Raw genomic sequence first — 16688 nt, 5'->3', positions numbered from 1 at the left:
GAGAGAGAGAGAGAGAGAGAGAGAGAGAGAGACAGAGACAGAGACAGAGAGAGACAGAGACAGAGACAGAGACAGAGAGAGATGGTGAGCGACAGAGAAGGGTGGGGGAGGGGGCATTTTAATGCTTACCATGTTCGTATTTTTTTCCAGTTGGTACGCTCCAGGAGAACAGATTCCCGCTTTGTGGTTCTTTTGAAATAAGCGGACTAACAGAAGCTATAGTATTATGTATTGGGTATATAGCTTCTCAACAGCTTTTTATTTTTTTGTTTTTCCACTATTTCCACTTTAGGTAATGACCAAAAACTGAGTCGATCATGCCGTAAAACACCTACTCAAACAAATAAACAAACAAAGAAGCAAACAAAAGTACTTCTGGTATTTTGTTTTGTTTTGTCTTTGTTCGTCGTTTTCAAAGTTCATGAACATGTATTTCATATTTATTGTTGTCTCATTATGTTTCGTTCATTCTCCTTCTCGCCCGTTCAGTACATGCACGTGTTGGGCCTGAATGGGCCCCAGAGGATGGTACGGAAGGTGGAGGAACTGTTAGGAGACAATTTTGGCGCCAAAATTATCGATGTTGGCGCTGGATCAGGACTTGCCGGAATGGAGGTAAGTAATTTTGTCGATTTTTGCTTCTATTTGTCTTTAGCCCTATCGCAAATAGTTTTCTTTTCCTTCACAAATTATTCTCTTCCAGATTCACATACCACAACCTGCTCTAATTTTTCCGTGAAATCTTTTGTTGGCTAAAGTAAGATAGTATATTATGGGTTTATATGGATGAACCTTATCGTTTTTATGCCTACCCTCCTTAAAGCAATAAGTTGACATTCCCGTTACGACAAACGCGTCAATTTCAAAATGACATAACTGTCTCTTCTACAGTTTGTTCACGTGTGTCAGTCCGCTGTTAAAACAAGACCAAAACAAGTCACTCTGTCAATCTTCTCAGGTCTTTGCATGTGCGTCTAAAGTTGAATGCCTAAGAGAATATAAAAGCCCATAAATGAAGGTCACCGCAAGTCAATGTTCCGACACGTTTTTTTTTAATGTTAGCCTAAAGCTGGTCAAAAAATCAATTGAGGATTTACAGCATACGCTTGAAACATCCAAAAGTTAACGTATTTTCATCAACACAAAACTTTAAGACTGCACACGTTTATGAAACACGGTCCAACAGACGGGGCGAGTACTTTTCGAGACGCAAGTGAAGATGTCTTGACGTTCTTGGGAAGCATTCTCCAAGCTTACATTGAAATGTGGGGGCAGGGTTTATGCTGACGTCTGAAAATGAATTATTTGAAGGCTAGGTTACTGTAAATCATGTATTGTGATATTCCCTGTATGCTTCCAAAGGACAATTTAATATGGGGACCAAGTAAAGAAACCTTTATATAACTGGATCAACATTTTAAAAAAATATATTTTTGATTGATCACTGGCCTGCAGAAGTGTCATGCAAAACAGTTTCTTGGGCATTTGTAAATTAATAAATGAACTGGAATTTTTATTTTTTTTACGCCGACAGACGAAAGTGAACACGCTATATTATTAGTAGAAATATTATTGTAAACATCTACCTCTCATACAACTTTAAGGTGTTAAAAGGGCGTCAAACTCAAAATTGTTATCAATCATAGAAAAAGGCCTTTACCTCACTCATTTGAACAGATCTTTGTTCTAGCTGACACTTGATCGTATATCAACCGAGGGCTTGGCGTCTGTGATGTAGCGGTCAGGCGCTACGCTGTTGCACGCAGGAGACCCTTGTTCGATTCCCGAGGGGGTAGAAAATGTTTATCGAGCATCTCGTTCTTTCTACTGGGATGTATCCATCTCCGTCTCAGCCCGGGTTGGTCCTGACATGCAGGGCCAGAGGCCTACCTGCTAAATGATCTAAAGTGTGTCGATCAGGAAAACATTTACATTTGAAAAAAAGTTTTAAAAATTTCACTTCAGTCGAGTCCATTTTTTTACCGTAACTTTCCCCAGCTTTTCGAAGCGGGCTACAAGAACCTGGACGCTGTTGACGCGTCCCAAGGCTTGCTCAAGGTGGCGGAGAAAAAGGGATGCTACAAAAACAGGATCTGTCAGTTTGTCGGCCAGCAACCTCTTCCAATCAATAACGGTAAGCTACAGCTTCCAAGTTACTTCGTCTCCAGAAAAAAGCGTCGAAATGCTACACATACTGTACTTACCGAACTTGTTAACTGATGATGGGTGACAAAGACGTTATGTTATTATTATATCTCCCACACTTCGACGGGTCTTGACTTCTGATTCAATTACGTTTAACTGCAATTACCCCGGCGTTGCGCTTGTCGACATACATTCTGCAACGTCTTGTTGTTGAGAAAAGAGCAGGGCCTTAATCCTAAATTTGGGTGTATGCACTTTTCGGTAAAATACTCAGGCAAAACAAAAAGGCATATCCACTTTGCCGTAAAACTTATATGAAAGGACAATAACCACATCCACTTTGTGGTACTTTTACGGCAATTATAATCGATACTGCACACGTCTGAATTGAAATGAGTCTTAGATTGGCAGTTTCTTTGCTATTTTATTTTAGATATCCTTTTTTGGACTTTTTAAAATGCTTTTTATTGTGACGTCCTGTTTGGGCTTCCTCGCGACTAGAAGTGTGTATAGCTGCAGCCAATACGTAAGTAGTAACCACACTGATTTTTATCAAAATCGGCTTAATGTTATTCTATTTTTTATTCGGTTTGACGCTCAAGAAACATCTAGAATTACTAGTCTTTCAAAATCAAGCAGCAAAACTGATAATGACATTTTAAAAATTAGAGCACTTAACAATTATTCTGAAAGAACTACATCATTGGCTGCCTGTAAAACGAAGGATCAAACAGAGAAAACTGCCGTTCACTGTTTTAAATATCTAAATGATACTGCACCTATCTAAAACAATTCTGAGAGTTACATCACCCACCCAGAGCCACTGACAAACTTATTCTAAACCCTGTAATATAGTTACAGGACATACGACGAGCATTCCTCTTCCTATTTTGGTCAACATGTCATGGAACGAACTCTCACATGAAGTAAGAGTGCCACTATTATTCAAAATTTCCCAAAACAGCTGAAGCATTACTTATTCACAAATGCATACTTGTCATAACGATGAACTATTGCTTTTTCTGGTACATGCATGTGCATTCCTGACAGTGAGACTGAAAAAAAAAAACCAGCGAGCGAGAATGACAGAGAGAGAGAGGGTTGAAGGAAGGATGGAGAGAGAGAGAGAGAGAGAGAGAGAGAGAGAGAGAGAGAGAAAGAAAGAGAGAGACAGAGAACGATAATGCCATTCTGTCTATAGCAAACAAACATTTTATTATGTCTGTAGCCATTCGAGTTTCAGTTTTATTGTAGCCGTTAATGAGGGTTTATAATAAAATTGTATTCTACATTTATGATTCACTTATTGCTAGGCTCACTGCGTGACTAATTTTAGCATCGAATTTTTTTATACACATACACACATAATGTTACGTTCTAAGAGCGCACCTGTCCAGTTCTTTCAAAATGGGATGTATGTGTGAATGTAATGCACATTGAGCATATTTGTTTTGGGGTTGCTTTTTTCGTGGGGGGGGGGGGGGGGGGGGGGGGGGTTCTTTTAAAAAAAATGGAAATGTGCATCGTTAAATGCTTTTCATTATTATCATTATTACATGCAGGTAGACAAGTTGGACTTTAAAATAGCATTCCATTCTATTAATCTGAAGTTTTATCAGGGTCTCTATTAAACAACATAGAACATGCTCATCATAGCGTATTTCAAACTTCGACTGCACTTTATAGACGGTGCCCATTGGAGGATCGGTTCGGTTCTGTTCGGTTTGGTTACGTTTCTCTCGGCTTCTGTGCACACTATAAATAAACCCCTGCCTCAAACCGATCTCCCGACTCGCGGCCTTGAAAACAAACATATTAATTTGTTCTTGAGGCCGTCAACGGTTTCGTTCGATCTGTGCTATGATGGTAGCTTTTCTCCCTCCATGGAGGAAAATTTTGCTAGCTCCGACGACCAAACAAAACTGAATTTGCCAATGGATGCAGTGTATTACACCTGGAATAATACGGAGTGCCCATTGGGGGATCGGGTCGGGTCGGGTCGGGTCTTGTCGGGTCGGGATGATCGCTTGCCTCGTCGCCTGAAAACAAGCGCGTTTGTTTTTGAGGCGACCAGTCGCGCGCGATCCGCTTCGCTTGTGCTACGACAGCCGCTTTGCGCCCTCAATCTGGCTAGCGAACCGCCCACACCCGACCCGGTTCCCCCTATATGCACCCCGTATTACACCATAGCGGATCGGATATGATCGGGTCGCATCGGCTCGAGTCGAGTTGAGTCTAGTCGAATCGAGTCGATTAATGTCGGCTTCTAAGCTCTCTGCGAATAGTTTGACAAGACTAGCAAACTTTAACCGTCGAACAGTGTTAATGAACACGAAAACTACCTCTCACAACACAGCCATTTCCTTCAAGGGCCGTCTGCCGCCTATTGCGGTTGCTGTGTTGAGAGTTTTTTTTAAAAATCATACAGACTTGGGAAATGTCGATAGCTGTCTAGGTCTGTCATAATCAGCTTCTCCGAATCTACTTTGTCTATTACCACATTCCGTGCACACTCTGTACACACCTGATCTTTCCATGTGTGACCTTGAAAAACAAATGAGTTGTTTTTTTAAGGTCATGCGCAAATTCGGTCAAATTCGATTAAATTGTGCCATGATGGTAGTTTTTACCTATCTATGGAGAAAAATTTGGCTGGCACCGACTGAAGTCGACTGAATTCGAATGAATTCGATTGAATTCGATTGGCAATGTGCACTGTATATTTGACTAGATTGGTGCCCTTGTATTTTTCTTGCAGACACCTATGACGTGGCCGTCCTCTGCGGCGCAATGGGGGAAAGCCACATCCCCAAAATCGGACTGAGGGACATCATACGTATTGTTAAGCCAGGCAAGTCACATATCTTAGAATGTCTTTTAAATGAATACCCTTCTGGGCCCGTAATTTTGGAAATGGTGCTGTAAGCTCAGTGGTAAAGGATAGAAAATATAACAAAAATTTTAGCTACTCTAAGCGTAAATACATGTACCCCTGTTAGGTTCTGTTTAATCTAGTATTGGAAGGTAGAACGAAGTATTGGAAGGTAGAATGAAATAATGGAAGAGGTAAAGCGAGCGAGAGTTAGACGATAATCCCAACTCTGACCTACATTTATAAATGCACATGTTCTCAGACCAGTCGTCAAAATGTGTATACATTGAATAATTTAAAGACGACTCGTAGCGTCTTACTCGTGGCTCTACTATTACTGCCCAGTATAGTCGGGATCTTATTAAAAGAACAAGTAGTTCACTTTTTAACACTTTATGACACAATCTATCCGTATATATTCATAATGTGGCGTAAAACAAGAGGATGATATATCTATGCATAGCATTGAAAGAGTTGAGGTCGTTGGCCTATGAAAATAGAGAGAACGGAAAAAGTAATGTAGTGCTCGTGTCCCTGAGTGTAAAGTAAACGCCCAAGTTAGTTTCTTTCTCAACCACAAGGCCCTTTCAACTTTTTTATCTTAAGGGTCATTTATTTATAACTCTTAGATTCAGTATTGCAAATATTATCTTGTCAGACGGAAAAAGACTAAAGGGGCGGGCTGTTAGACATCTCGTTGTACAGGGTCAATATGAATGTCGACAGTGAGGTAGAAGTGGGCAAAATCCGGATAATCTATTAGGATAACCGGATAATTCTCAATGAAACATTATCCGAATTCAGACTCTTAACTCTCTTTCCTGACCCGCTTGCCGAAGTGGGTGCACCCGTTTGTTGAAGTAGTGCTAACCCGTTTGTTGAAGTGATTCCAACCCATTTGCCGAAGCGATTCATATCATATTGTTTGCCGAAGAGGGGCACTAACATATTATCTGGATTTTGCTAAAGCGACTCATTTCCCAGCCCTACAGTGAGGTTATCGTTGAGTGTCCTAACATCATGAGTGACACGTCCGGAAGAGGTCACGATAGCGATAAGTTAGGCCCTTTGATTGTGTGGTTAGGAATGTTAATTCTTAAACGTATATCAAAATGTTTAACATTTTCCCCAACCCAGTGGGTGGTTGGCGGGTTCTCTTTTTCTTTCATATTTTTAAAAATGCATTTCGTCCTCATCGCCCCTCCTTCTTTTCCTTCATGTTACTCTCTAGTTGTATCATCTCTAATCATCGACACTTATATGACCTAATTGTGCCTTAAAACTCTTTCGAAAACAAAAGAAAAACAACAAAACAAAACAAAAAAACTTGTATTACCTCCCTCTGTTTATCTTTGCTTTCCAACTAACGTACGCGACACATGTCTCTGTTTGTGACAATGTTCTTTCATCGTTCAAGCGGGCGATACGCTCTAATGCTTTGGCCATAACTATTTTATTGACGTCCTGTGTTGATAACATGTTGATGTAAGGAGATAGTATGAGTGAACAGACTCCTAAACTGTGTAAATTGTGTCGATGTGGGTGTAAAAAAACACAGACGCCAAACCTTATGTCCCCGACTATAAACTTGGTGGCTGATGCACGCCAGCAGGATATACAAAACATATTTGATGGTGTGATAACATTGCTTGTGCGGTAATAATGTTTTGTCAAAGTTGAGCTCATCACCTTGCTTTAATTAGTTCTACCTTCCATTACTTTTTTCCTTTTCAACTCGTTACTTTTAGTATGCGATTAACGGATTTTCAACTCTAGTTGAGCTACCTAAATTGTGTTACTTTTATCTGAATATCACAGAAGGTATAACTCTAAAACTAACTCGTCACCATAAAAAGCTCCAAAATTGCTTGTGGTTGGCATAATGAATTCTGCCTGAGAACAATCATTATGTTCTTCTCCAAACTCCAGTCAAACGTCATCAGCGCAGGCCTTTGTAGCTAGTTACGTATGCATCGATATGTAAGGATCGTTTATTCTGTTTCTCAACTTTAAAAAGCCTAATAGTATTCAGGTCATTGTCCCGTCAGGAAAAAAATAAATGTACGTCATCATCTCCTGTGCACTTTTGTCCCCTTTGGGAAGCGGCCATGCGTGAGGGAAGACAGAGAAGCCTGCTCTTTGGACAAATTCGTCGGAAACTTTTTTCCGGCACAAGTGGCTATTCTCCGAGCCTCGCCCGTCAATAGATCGATGGCTATTCTCCGGCGTCACATATAGTAGCACATGTCGCTTCTTCACAGCTTTCCATCTCCCCTGTCGGCACGATATGGCCTGTCACAAACACTCATCAGGGTCGCCATTTTTTCGGAATGCGATTCATCAAAAGTGGACACGCATCCACTACTCAATAAAAGCTCCAGTGACTGAAGGAGGTGGAATTTCTTTTTCAGAGGTGACAGCACCAGAAGCGCCAACAACCCTCAGTCACAACCAGATGTACAAGAAGGGGCATCTGGCACTGAACTCAGTTGCAACAATAATGGCCATAACATGCGGACTGGGGAAATGGAAAGCAGTGAAAAAGCGACATGTGCAACTATACGTGACGCTGGAAAATAGCAATCGATCTACTGACCGGCGCGACGCCGGAGAATAGCCACTTGCCCCTGGAGGCAGACCAGCCTCTGGGGAGTAGCGGTTAGGCGCTTGGCTGATCGATTCGAGTGGGAAGAAAACATTTTATCAAATATCTCGGTCTTTCTGCTGGGATGTTGTAACCCTCTCAGCAAGGTCGAAAGCCTGCCTCCTAAATTATCTTGATTATGTCGATGGGGAAGTAAAAAAAAACTCATACAATTTGAAACTGTTTTTTCATGGTATGGGCACACACGCTACTGCATACCTGCAACGGTCTGGTTTGCAGGATCTTGAGAGTGAGAGCCGATTGAAGTAAGATATTTTACTTCTCTAGTTGTCCCTCTCGTTGTGAAAACTGATGAGTGTGGAGGTGTGTGTACATCGGTTCTGCTTTCTCTTTTGGCTTTTTCTTTGAACAAGAAATAATTGAAATTACGGGTTCGTACAAATATCTTGGTCTCACAATCGATACAAATAATTGACCTGGTGAAATCTCATTATCCATAATATCAGAGCCTGAACGTTTTAGGGGAAACTTGGGTCCTTCCATCTGAACATCCATCCTCCAAATATGCTTTGCCTGTACAGTAAAAAGTTTGATTTTTTTATATAACTTGCTATAGTAGCAATTTAGAAAAACAGCACATCAGCATATACAAATTGATCTGAAAAGCACCAAGAACTTTATTGGTAGAGACCTGAATAACTTTAAATTTCTCTACGGAAGAATGGGACGTGGAAGTCGTATGTTCGAATCCGAGGAAGCGCAAATAAGTTTTTCTTAACTTTCCTGGAAAAAAAAGAGTTCCTTGCAGCCAAGTATCCTGACAGTGTTCAGATGTCCAAACTGTCTTTTTGTATCTAAAATTTCAACAGCCACAGTCACAGTGGACCGAAGCATTCCATCTATTCGAAATGCCTTTTTTGTCGAGTAAAGAGTTAAACTTTTTAGATTTTGAAAAACCCAGATAAGTATAAACATAGTTTTTGTTACGATTTTTGTTTTGTTTGTTTCTTTCTTTTTCAGGAGGTTACATCGTAAATGTGTTTCGTGAAGAGGCTCTTAGGGTTCCGTACTATGGAGATGGTTTAGAGCCCTACATGAGACAACTGGAGCAAGAAGGCTTATGGAAGGAGCACGCACGTCATGTCTTCCCGAAGAACATCGACAACGTTGAGGGACTTATGTTGGTGCATAGAATTATGTGAGGAGGCGAAGTAAACGGCGGTGGGTGGTTAGCGGTTGCTTCGTTGTGGTTTGCTTCTTCTTTCCTATCAAACATCTATCGTCCTTATCTCCCCTCCTTCTTTTTTATGTTTGTTACTCTCTTGTAACACCTCTAATCTTCTGGCGCTCGTCATAATTTAATATGACCTTATGTTGTTGCGAGCGTCCGTAAAACCTCTACGGAAACAGAAGTAAAAGGCTGTGTCGATGGAGGTGTGAGAAATAACAACAACAGAAAACAAGAAGTGAGAGAACTGGCGTGTGTGGTGTAGCTGTTACGCTCTTCACTGTTGAAGTACGATGAGTTTAATTCCCGAGTCGGGAAGATTTTCATCGAGTATCTCCGTCTACCTGCTGCTTTGATGATGCTACACCCCACGCAGTCCTTCCTGGTTGACGTTTACAGGCTGGATCGAAGCAGCCAGCTTCCTAGATTACCTATATTGGGTCGATGAGAGTGAAAAACTTTCAGAACTTTGAAGGTAAAGAGCACTTAAAAGAAGTGATAGATGCGTTTGTTTGTGTGTATGTGTGCGCGCGCGCGCGCGCGCGCGTGTGTGTGTGTGTGTGTGTGTGTGTGTGTGTGTGTGTGTGTGTGTGTGTGTCTATGTGCGTATTTCTTTGTGTGTTTGTGCTTATATCAAGATATTGTGTGTATTTGTGTTTGTGTTTGTGTTTGTGTGTGTGTGTGTGTGTGTGTGTGTGTGTGTGTGTGTGTGCGTGTGTGTGTGTGTGTCTGCAGCAGTAATAAATCGATGAGAGTGTCATACATTCGCTTTATCAGATATCCAGAATAACGGAATGTAAAATAGGTACGTGCGTGTATCTGTTGTGTTTGTAGACGCCTGGGTTTTTTTCAATGTCAATAAACATTTATTGTATGCGGGTTATTTTTGGTTTGTTTGTATTTGCATTAGCCTGCTTCCAGTGTGTACTGTAATTTTAGTTTTTAAAACTCATTTCATAATTAGGAATACCGCGACAATGCAGAGGACACCTTGGGAGAAGAAGCATTGACACACCCGTCGTGGTTTTGTTGAGGGTGGGAGCAGGGGTGGGGGGTGGGGGGGTGGATTTGGATTTTCATCTTATGTTGTCATTGTTTACGAAACGATTTCTAACGTCTAACAGTTACGGTTGGGTTGAGTTTATGCGTACAGTATATTGTGATAGGCTATAATATTGCCTAAATATGTTGCAAGTGCCGTAAAACTTTTACGGTACTAAAACAGGATAGACCTGTAAACTTTAATTGCCACTCGTCAGCGAGACAAAGTTTTTCTAGTCAGGCATTGTTCCTGTTAATGATAGTTGCTGAAAATCGATGCGAACAATAATATATAACCAGTCACGGACTCACAGCTGTTGTTATTTTTCAACTACGTGTATGTAATATCCTGCATGCATTTTCCAATAGTGGCGTCGGTGGCATAGTGGTTAGGCTCTCGGACTCGCTACCGTTATCTGTAAGGTCGTGGGTTCGGATCCCGTCCGGGACCCGACGTTGTATCCTTGGGAAAGGCACTTTACACGAATTTTCCTCACTTCACCTTTGTGGGAATGGGTACCCGGCTATAGACAGCGAAAGATCTTGTCAGTTTGTTAGTCTTTGAGCGCTTAATCAGCTGCTTGTACTGTATGTTTCCCGGGAAGCTGAGAATGTTTCGGAGTGTTCTATGGTCTGCTGGGGTAATAATATAGTGTAAAGCGCATAGAGCCTGCTGTTGAGCGGAGATATGCGCTATACAAATGCTATTTATTATTACAATTACTGGTCTACAACTGACTTGCATTTTGATCCGCCTCCCCGCCCCTCCCCCCCTCCAACCCCGCTCAACCTCACCTCACCCCATGCCCTCCCGTCCAGGTCGGCGGTAGGTTACATCGACATAATAAATGTCGTGGACGTTGTTGTTGTTGTTGTTGTCACGCTAATCTCTGATACGGTCAACTCTGTATAAAATGTGTGTGTGAGTGGGGGGGGGGGGAGAGATGTCACCACGAACCACGTTAATGCCTCATGCCTACTGCATTATAATGCGGTTAAAAATTCGTGGCGCAACTTATCCTAAAAAATCTCTGCTCTTAAACGGGTCAATCAATGTCATCCATTATACTTTGCACAGCAATTTGTATCAATTTGTCTCAACTTAAATCACATTTTTCCACAATAATTGAAGTTAGATTTTTTTTTTAAACTTTTCTTCATAAACATATAAAATACTACAAATTTCCGTCGCGCTGAAAATGAGTGTTTACAGCACTTCCCGCTTCTCAAACTCATTTTCCATAGGCTGACGTCACAGGTCACTGATGACCCTATTTTGTTGTGAAACTTTAGATTACGCACAATTACGATCTCCTGATAAATGACAAGTGGAATTGTACTGAATTTCTCCTTTCTACTGCTACTCCTTGGCTCCTTCTTACTGCTGTCTTAGGTGTGGATCTTATAGTAGGTAAGATGCACACCTAGCCTTCTCAGATAAGGGTAAAAAATCTCGGAGGTCCAGCGTAAAAGTTGCGCCCGTTAAAGATCCTTTTGTTGTCCAAAATCGATGAGTAGTCTTCGTGAGCTACCCGGGCAAAATTTAAAATTTTCTTCCAACTGAAAATGTTTAATGTGTCCCGCGCGCTCATATGACATTATGCGCCGTAAAACACTTACTCACCCCCCCCCCCCCCCCCCCAAAGAAAAAACAAACAAACAAACAAAGCAACAACTACAAATAAAACAACGCCTGGATTTCTGCTCCTACTACATAACTATAACTATTCTCAAGTCAAAGCGAAGCAGCACGATAGTGAGGAGAAATCATAGTCGGATATTGTAACAGGAAGGTGCCTTGGTTTGATGCCGTCAACTTGACTTTATTAGATACCGATAAAAATGTGCTATTCTCCAAACAATCTTCAAAGATTATCACAAACAACTCTCAATATAGATATCTATTAATATGATATAACTTACGAATAAAAGAAGTGAAGAACAGTGTAACCCACTCCTTTTAGTAGCAATGCACTTGTGCCCGTGCTTTTTAGTTTGAACAATGATGAAGTGGATTTGGATTTTCATCTTATGTTGTCATTGTTTACGAAAGGATCCATGGTTGCAAAAACGGAGTTTTAAAAACTTTAAGATATGGTCCGCACCGTTAATTGCCCTAAACTTTGTTTCAAAAATGAGTTCCATAAGCACATTGTTGCTATTGGAAGAAACAGGGCGGGTTTGTTTTAAAAGTGCTAATATCTCAGCTCATAGGAAGTACACATTTTAAAATCTGTAAAAACCTTGGACTGAGATTTTTTTCATTATGTTTAGTAAGGGATTTCCCAGAATACAGAGCACAGGTGTTTAAGAAATATTCTTATGTAGGGACAAGTCTGTGTTCGATAATTGATGAGATGTTGACAAAAAGTTGCGCCACGAATTTCTGACCGAACTATAGTATCTTTTCACAAGACTAATATTGTTTTGTTTTTTTAAACAGCCTGTGTGCCGTAAGATCAACAGTAGGACTATCGGACTGGTTTCCCATCAGGGTGTGATCTCTCTCCGCTTCTCTTCATCACTCACATGGATAAGTTCACGAAAGTAGCAAGTGACAACATCAATAAACATAACGAGCTCGAGCTTCTATTAGCTGATGACCAGAGTATATAAAATACAGATGAAGAGGAATTACAAAAACACACCACAAAACTAAATGAGGAATGTAAACATCTAAACAAGAAAATATCCATTTCAAAAACAGAAGTTATGAAGGTCAGCAAAAACCCAGGGAAACTCAACATCCTTATTGAGGGAACACAACTCAAACAGAAAGAGGAATTTAAATATTTGGGAAGCATTTTCACACAAGATTGGCGCATGGACAAAGAAATAGAAACAAGGGGCTGTTCAAATAAAATCTTACACCTGGAAGGGGGGGGGCGGGGGGGGGGGGGGGTCTTTGGCTCCTGAAAGAAAAGTGTAAGAAAGGGGGGGGGGGAGGTCTTGCACCTATGTAATATTACACTTTTGTGAGGTGAAAAAAATAAGAGAAAAAAGGGTGGCCTCGGTCAAGAAAGGCTGCATGGTGTGCAGAGGCCACAAGGGATGTGGAACATATTTTACAAGTATTACAGCATTGAAGAGGCACAGGGTTTTATACCGGAAGAAATGGAGGTGGAGGAAGAAGCGGAGGAAGAGGAGACAGAGCAGGAAGTTGGAACAAGACCCATATTTTGAAGACAGCTCAGCAGATGCGCCTGTTTTAAAAAGTGTTTTTGACATAATGATTTACACTGCTTCGTTGACGATAATTAATTTCACTTTTTGTTTCAAGCAGAATAACAGATACAGTGGAATCCTGAAAAGGTCAACTCTTGCTTACAGTCAACACCTCAATGTGGTCCCGTTTCTTACCTTCTTTGTTTAAGTAATTGTGTTTCTGATACGTGTACAGTCAACCGCTTGAGTGTTAACCTTGCGTAAAGTCAACAGTTTGGGGCTAAATCGCAAGATGAATTCATTTAAGAAGAGATACTTAGGACACATCTCCCATTACTTTGTTCGCTCATTATCTCTGGTTTTGGTGACAACTTCAGAATTATACTCACTGAAATTGAGCTTACATCTCGTTACCAGGTACTTTGTAATTTTGTGGCTGTCATCTTCAATTTTCAATGGCGAGTAGTACGATGGATAAAGTCAACCTTGCACAAAGTCAACGCTTTTTTGGGGGTCCTGAATTCCACTGTAATTTGTTTTATTTGTAATTAAAGCGCTTTTGAAATTGACATGAGTCTCAATATTGTTCTTATGAGTAAGAAAGAGTGTTTGCAATATTTTGCTTTAATGATCTACACTGTTATTTTTTAGTAAATGTAGAACTGCATATTATTATGTGCATACGTATGACATCTGTGTGTGTTCCGCGCCATTTACCGATCTTAAGACTGCACTGTGCGTTTTAACGATCGTATATTTGAGTGGCAATCTTAAGATTGTGGGGCAATTTTAAGATTGCGTTGCGCATTTTAACGATTATAAAATTGCATCAGTCTTGTGAGGCCTTCCGTTTCATATTTAATTATAATTTTCATATTTTTGCACTTTTGAAAATATACGTGAATTGATGTGAGTAAAAGAATAAAAATGGAAGAGAATTATACGATCGCTAAAACGCGCAATCTTGCGCCGATCTGTAAATTGCGCGGAACATATGCATGTTCTTCATGAATATTATGTAAAGCGCATGGAACAATGATTGTAACACGGATTTGTACGATATAAATACTATATTATTAGCATTATAAGCGAACAATATTAGGGGGGGGGGGGCAAATGTAAGAAAAGTGTAAGAAGGGGGGGGGGCAAAAAGTCCCCCAAAAAGTGTAAGATTATATTTGAACAGCCCCCAAGAACTATGAAGGCAAATGCAGTGACCTACCAGCTAGCACCCCTGCTCGGTCGCAAGAACATCCCAACCGAAGTGAAATCCCAGCTCATCAATAGCATCTTTATACCAACTTTAACATACCAGTGTCAAACATGGTCTCCAAACAATGCACTAGAAAGAAACATCAATGGATGCGAAATGAGGTGTCTCCGCAAAACCGTCAACGTCACCAGTAAAGACCGCATAAGGAACGAGACCATACGTCAACAAACCGGAATATCACCTGCCAGTAATACATTTCATAGAGCGTCAAAGACTCAAATGGTTCGGAATTCCCCAGAAACAACTAGCGGCTAGAGCTTACCACACCCGTGAATCCGGCTTCACATCAAGAGGAAGACCGAGAAAGAACTGGCTGGATGGGGTTAAAAAGGCCCTGGAACAACATAACACATCTATCACAGTCACAGACGCTACACATCTAGCACAGGACAGAAACTGCACCTCCTCTTGACGTCCTATGATACCAGAGGAAAGAAAAAGTAAAAGTGAAGCAATACTGTTAATATTGAGGTAAAACGGTTGAGTTTGCTGTTGAACGGGAATTTGCGCCATAGAAAATGCTATTTACTATTTATTATTCTGATTATCATTAGTAGTAGTAGGAGGAGGAGGAGCAGGAGCAGCAGCAGCAGCAGCAGCAGCAGCAGCAGCAGCAGCAGCAGCAGCAGCAGCAGCAGTAAGTATGTCTGAGGAGTCACTGTGACGCGTCTGTCACCCTGACTGTTTGCGTTTCTTTCCCTCCTGTTCCAATTTCTTCATACCATAAACATCTCTACACTTTCTTTCGATAAGGGGCTAACAGATAAGGTCGGTCTAATCATTCTCTTTCATATTCAGAACGCCTCGACTGAAGGCCTAATATTATCATAAGGAGTGGGCGTGACTTTGTGACACTGACCAGTGCTGGGAAGCGATCCAGAAGGCAGGCTGGCGGGTACAACAACACTAATAATAGAGATTTATCAAGACGTCGCGTAAGAGGTCTCATTCACAGTGTCTGTGAAAGACTGAGTTAACAAAAGTAACGCTGAATAGGATTCTCGGATCCTTTTTTGTTCGGTTTTTTTCTTGTTTTGGTAAGTGTTTTGCGGCGCTCGCAACTGCAAAGTCATAATAGTGCGCGGGACACATGAAACAGTTTCAGTTGGCAGGAATTTTGAATTTTGACCGAGTGGCGGCCGAAGCCTACTCTTATCGATTTTTGGACCACCAATGGATCTTTAACGTGTGCAACTTGCACCGAGATATTTTTCGCCCCTGTCCGAGAAGGCAAGCTGTAGATCTCTACTACCACAAGATCAGGGATGTGGCTGAAAGACAGCAGTAAAAAGGAGCCACGTAGTAGCGGTAGTAAGGCTGCAGAAAGAATGAGGAGCATAGAAGAGGGGGCAAAGGAAGTGAGGGGGTGGGGGAGGAAAGTGGAGTTGAAAGCAGGCGACAGAGAGCAGGAGTAAGTAAGTTAGTAAGTTTATTCAGTGTTTAAGGCCTTTGGTCCACATCACATCACATAAAACACTAATTTGATAAGTAAGGTTTCCATAACGAATAAGTACAGGTTGTGCACATATCTCTTATCATGGGTCAAATGTTGCATATTACTGTCACTGGGCCGAGTCAGGCTGGGAGGGATTAACAATTTCCTTTGATGGACAATAGAGAACGGAACAGGAGGTGAAAGGAAACAATTTTAGAGAAGAAAAATGTCCTTCTCTGTCCGGATTCGAAACCGGTACCTATTGAATGAGATTGAGAGGCGAACACCTTAACCTCTTGGCCACGAGAACTCCAAAACGGAGCCTTAAAACTCTTACTATATCTGCCAATTTCTATAGCTTGAGAGTCCTTTGAAATTAAATCTTACATTTTTTTCTGCCTTTAATCATAATCAACGCTTTTCAGAAATGTGCACACTGAAATGTTTTCTTAAATTTGCATAAAAGGTGTTAGGCCAAAAATCAAGAGTTCAAATTTTTAAAATTGTCTTCCAAGTGCTGGTTTCTTCAATTTCATTACTTTGACGAGTGCCTGATTTCACTACGATTCCTAACAAATCGTCTTCGGACAGCGCTGAATCGTGGATGGTTAAATCGCAGTCAAACGTGACAAGCACTGAATCGAGGTGCTTCCATCTTGAACTCCCTGTTGACCCTCCTAGAACTTACTTTCATGCTGTTCCCTATTCCTCCTCCGTTATGGTAACACTTGAAGCCAGTTCTAATAACTAGCACTCCGTAATCCGGATATGAGCCTTTTTTTAAGTCTGGAAAGAGTTTTTACGGCGCTCACAGCTTCATAAGGTCACATGAGTGCAAGGGCCTTTGCGTAGTTCCTAAATTGGGCCTGCGTGTGTTTGTGTGTGTGTGGGTGTGTGTGTGTGTGTGTGTGTGTGTGAGAGAGA

The 16688-nt window shown here is 41.1% G+C and overlaps 1 protein-coding gene across 1 annotated transcript in view; it reads left to right on the top strand.

The window, feature by feature from the left end:
- The window catches only part of LOC101862811 (demethylmenaquinone methyltransferase), a gene marked incomplete in the record, with an annotated part of 14061 nt that extends 5147 nt beyond the window's left edge, over window positions 1-8914 (top strand). Inside the window, 4 exon segments of the mRNA XM_005102196.3 lie at window positions 490-615; window positions 1999-2134; window positions 4904-4996; window positions 8643-8914. Of these exon segments, the coding sequence (XP_005102253.2) occupies window positions 490-615; window positions 1999-2134; window positions 4904-4996; window positions 8643-8824 (537 nt within the window).
- Window positions 8915-16688: the final 7774 nt, after the last annotated feature.

The sequence above is a fragment of the Aplysia californica genome, unplaced genomic scaffold (genome assembly GCF_000002075.1).
Source record: "Aplysia californica isolate F4 #8 unplaced genomic scaffold, AplCal3.0 scaffold00316, whole genome shotgun sequence".
Lineage (NCBI taxonomy): Eukaryota > Metazoa > Mollusca > Gastropoda > Aplysiida > Aplysiidae > Aplysia > Aplysia californica.
Note: the sequence above shows the minus strand (reverse complement) of the source record. Positions and strands in the feature narration are given on the sequence as shown.